Source organism: Myotis nattereri (assembly GCF_964212035.1).
Source record: "Myotis nattereri genome assembly, chromosome: 6".
Classification (NCBI taxonomy): Eukaryota; Metazoa; Chordata; class Mammalia; order Chiroptera; family Vespertilionidae; genus Myotis; species Myotis nattereri.
The window spans coordinates 83,304,791-83,307,583 of NC_138081.1; the positions used below are offsets into that span (position 1 = coordinate 83,304,791).

The following is a 2,793-nucleotide window of genomic DNA, read 5'->3' on the forward strand; positions in this document are numbered from 1 at the left end:
ACAGAAAGCAGATTAGTGACTGCCTGGGGCTAGGGCGAGAGGACAGGGAGGGGGCACTGGGAAAGGGAGGCGACTGTTTAATGGGTATGGGTTTAAAGTCCTACAATTGGCTCCTCTCGGGGGGCGTGGCTAGGCCCTGGGGGCGTGGCTAGACTTCTGGGCGGGACACAGAGGCCCGTGCTGTAGAGGCTATTACACCTGGAGGCATGGAGGAGTGTGCTTGCCTCTGCGGTGCGGGCTCTTCACGGGGATGTTGGCGTCAGAAGCGCCAGCGCCCAGCTGCGACGGCAGCAGCCGACGGCAAGCCGGCCCCGGCCCCCGGAGAAAAGCAAGTCGAGGCGGACGCGGCAGCGCGGTGCTGTGCGGGGAGTGGAGGAATCGCGAGCCCCATGCCGGCCCCGCGCTGCTCGCTGCAGGACCTGCCGGTGGAGATGCTGGTGGAGATCTTCGCCTCGCTCCCGGGCACCGACCTGCTCAGCCTGGCCCAGGCCTGCACCAAATTCCACCGCATCCTGCACATCGACAGCATCTGGAGACGGCGCTGCCGGGAGGAGTTTGGCGTTCCTGAAACCTTGCAGAACCTGGCGATGATCGGTATGTCTTATCGAGAAGTCTATGCGAAGCTGTTCCACCCATACAGACACATTTTGGGATTGTGGCAGCAGGATAATAGCTATAGAACACTGCTGAATGTCGTGGCGGACGGCTTATGCATTACTGGTTGGACGTACAGGCCTTCCCTTAACACCCATGTGGACGGCCCACTGCTATTCAAGCCCTCGTTCAGAATTCGCCTGACGGAGAGGAAATCAGCCACGCTGGAGTGCCTGGAAGGCCTCCACCGCAGGCCCCACAGCCACCGCATGCAGATTTGGAAGGACAGGTTCAGCATCCAGTGCAACAAGACAGACCACCGAACGGATTCACCCACGCGGCTTAGGGGAGGAGGGGGGCTGGTGCTGGGGCAGGAGGACAGACAGCAGTATGACTGCCTGACCTACCGCCGCCTCTACCTCCCGCCACGCCACCCGGACGACCTCATCAGGCCAGGCCTCTTCCAAGGCAAATACCAGAGCTTCAGACTAAAGAAGATTGCCATGCTCAGCTTCCATGGGAAGTATGCCAGGGTCACGAAGATCATGGGAGAGTCCATCGTGATGTTAGAGATCCACCTCAAGCGCCGCATCCAGCTGCGAGATGGCGAGATCTTCCGCAACTTCAACGAGCTCTCCCGCGTGGTCCAGGAGATTGACGAGCAGGTGTTCCGGGAGCAGCAGCAGCAAGAAGACGGGACTGAGGAAAGCGAGGGCCATGGCTGGCAGAGCCCTACCCAGCCCCGCGTCGGGGAGTCCGGGGCTGCAGCTTCAGAAGAGCAGCTTGTCCCGTTTGTTCTGCCTGCGAACGTGCTCTCAATAGAACAGAACTACCCCCGAACCTGCAGGATGTGTTTCTATGGCGTGGACACTGTTCCTGTTACCAGACATGGCTTCGCCTCCACCAGGCGCCTCCCTGGAGCCTTCATCCTGTTCGATGAGAACCACTTCGGGTTCATCTGCCTGGAGCTGAAATACTTCATCCTGTTCGGCAGAGTCCAGGACACCTTCCAGAATGTGGAGGCACCATCCCCGCAGGCCTTCCTGGAGATGCTCTGGAACATTCAGTCCGGTCCGGGAGGAGCAGCTGGCATGCACTTTGAAGATTTGACCTTCTGACCAGGTTTGTTTTTTGTTTTGTTTTGTTTTGTTTTGTTTTTAATATATTTTATTGATTTTTTACAGAGAGGAAGGGAGAGAGATAGAGAGTTAGAAACATCGATGAGAGAGAAACATCAATCAGCTGTCTCCTGCACACCCCCTACTGGGGATGTGCCCACAATCAAGATACATGCCCTTGACCAGAATCGAACCTGGGACCTTTCAGTCCGCAGGCCCAGGCTCTATCCATCCAGCCAAACCGGCTAGGGCTTTGTTTATTTTTTCAATCCTCACCCAGGATATTTTCCCATTGATGTTTAGAGAGAGTGGGGGCGAGAGGGAAAGACAGAAATAATCGATGTGAGAGAAACACATAAGTTGGTTGCCTCCTGCCCAAGGCCCAGACCGGGGCCAGGCTAGGTAGGAGCCAGAAATTGAGGTAGAAATAAACCTGAAACCAGTGGTTCTCAACCTTCCTAATGCCGCGACTCTTTAATACAGTTCCTCATGTTGTGGCGACCTCCAGTTTCATTGTTACCAATTGAACATAATTAAAGCATAGTGATTAATCACAAAAACAGTATGTAATTATATATGTGTTTTCCAATGGTCTTAGGCGACCCCTGTAAAAGGGTCGTTCGACCCACAGGTTGAGAACCGCTGCCTTAGACCTTTCCATCCGCAGGTCCAGGCTCTATCCACTGAGCCAAACCAGCTAGGGCTGAGCATGTCTTTTTAAAAAGAAAGAAAGAAAAAGGAAAGATCCTAAAATTAGGTAGTGGTAATTGTTAGATTGTACAACTCTGAATATAATAAAAACCATTGAATTGTAAAATAAATAAATAAATAGAAGAAAAAAGCTACTACAAGTCACTTCTACTGGTCTACAAACTTCTCATCCTACATACTTATATGGGAATTAATTATCTTTATAATCAATATATCTTAACATTCCAAATACAAAGCATATAGAGAGTGCACAATGAAGAGAAAATCTTGTAGTGTAGGCGTGAAGGAGAGTCAATGGTATTTACTTTTGCCTCTCAGGTGTCTGAAGTTCAAATTAAGCAATGTTAACTCGCTAGGATAAATTAATAGT

The 2,793-nt window shown here is 52.1% G+C and overlaps 1 protein-coding gene across 1 annotated transcript; it reads left to right on the top strand.

Annotated features, from left to right (window-relative positions):
- Nucleotides 1-206: 206 nt before the first annotated feature.
- Nucleotides 207-1,712, top strand: LOC308520868 (F-box only protein 31-like; the record flags this gene model as incomplete). Its single annotated transcript, XM_081093573.1, has 1 exon — nt 207-1,712. The coding sequence occupies one exon, from the start codon at nt 207-209 to the stop codon at nt 1,710-1,712; it is 1,506 nt and encodes a 501-aa protein (XP_080949699.1).
- Nucleotides 1,713-2,793: the final 1,081 nt, after the last annotated feature.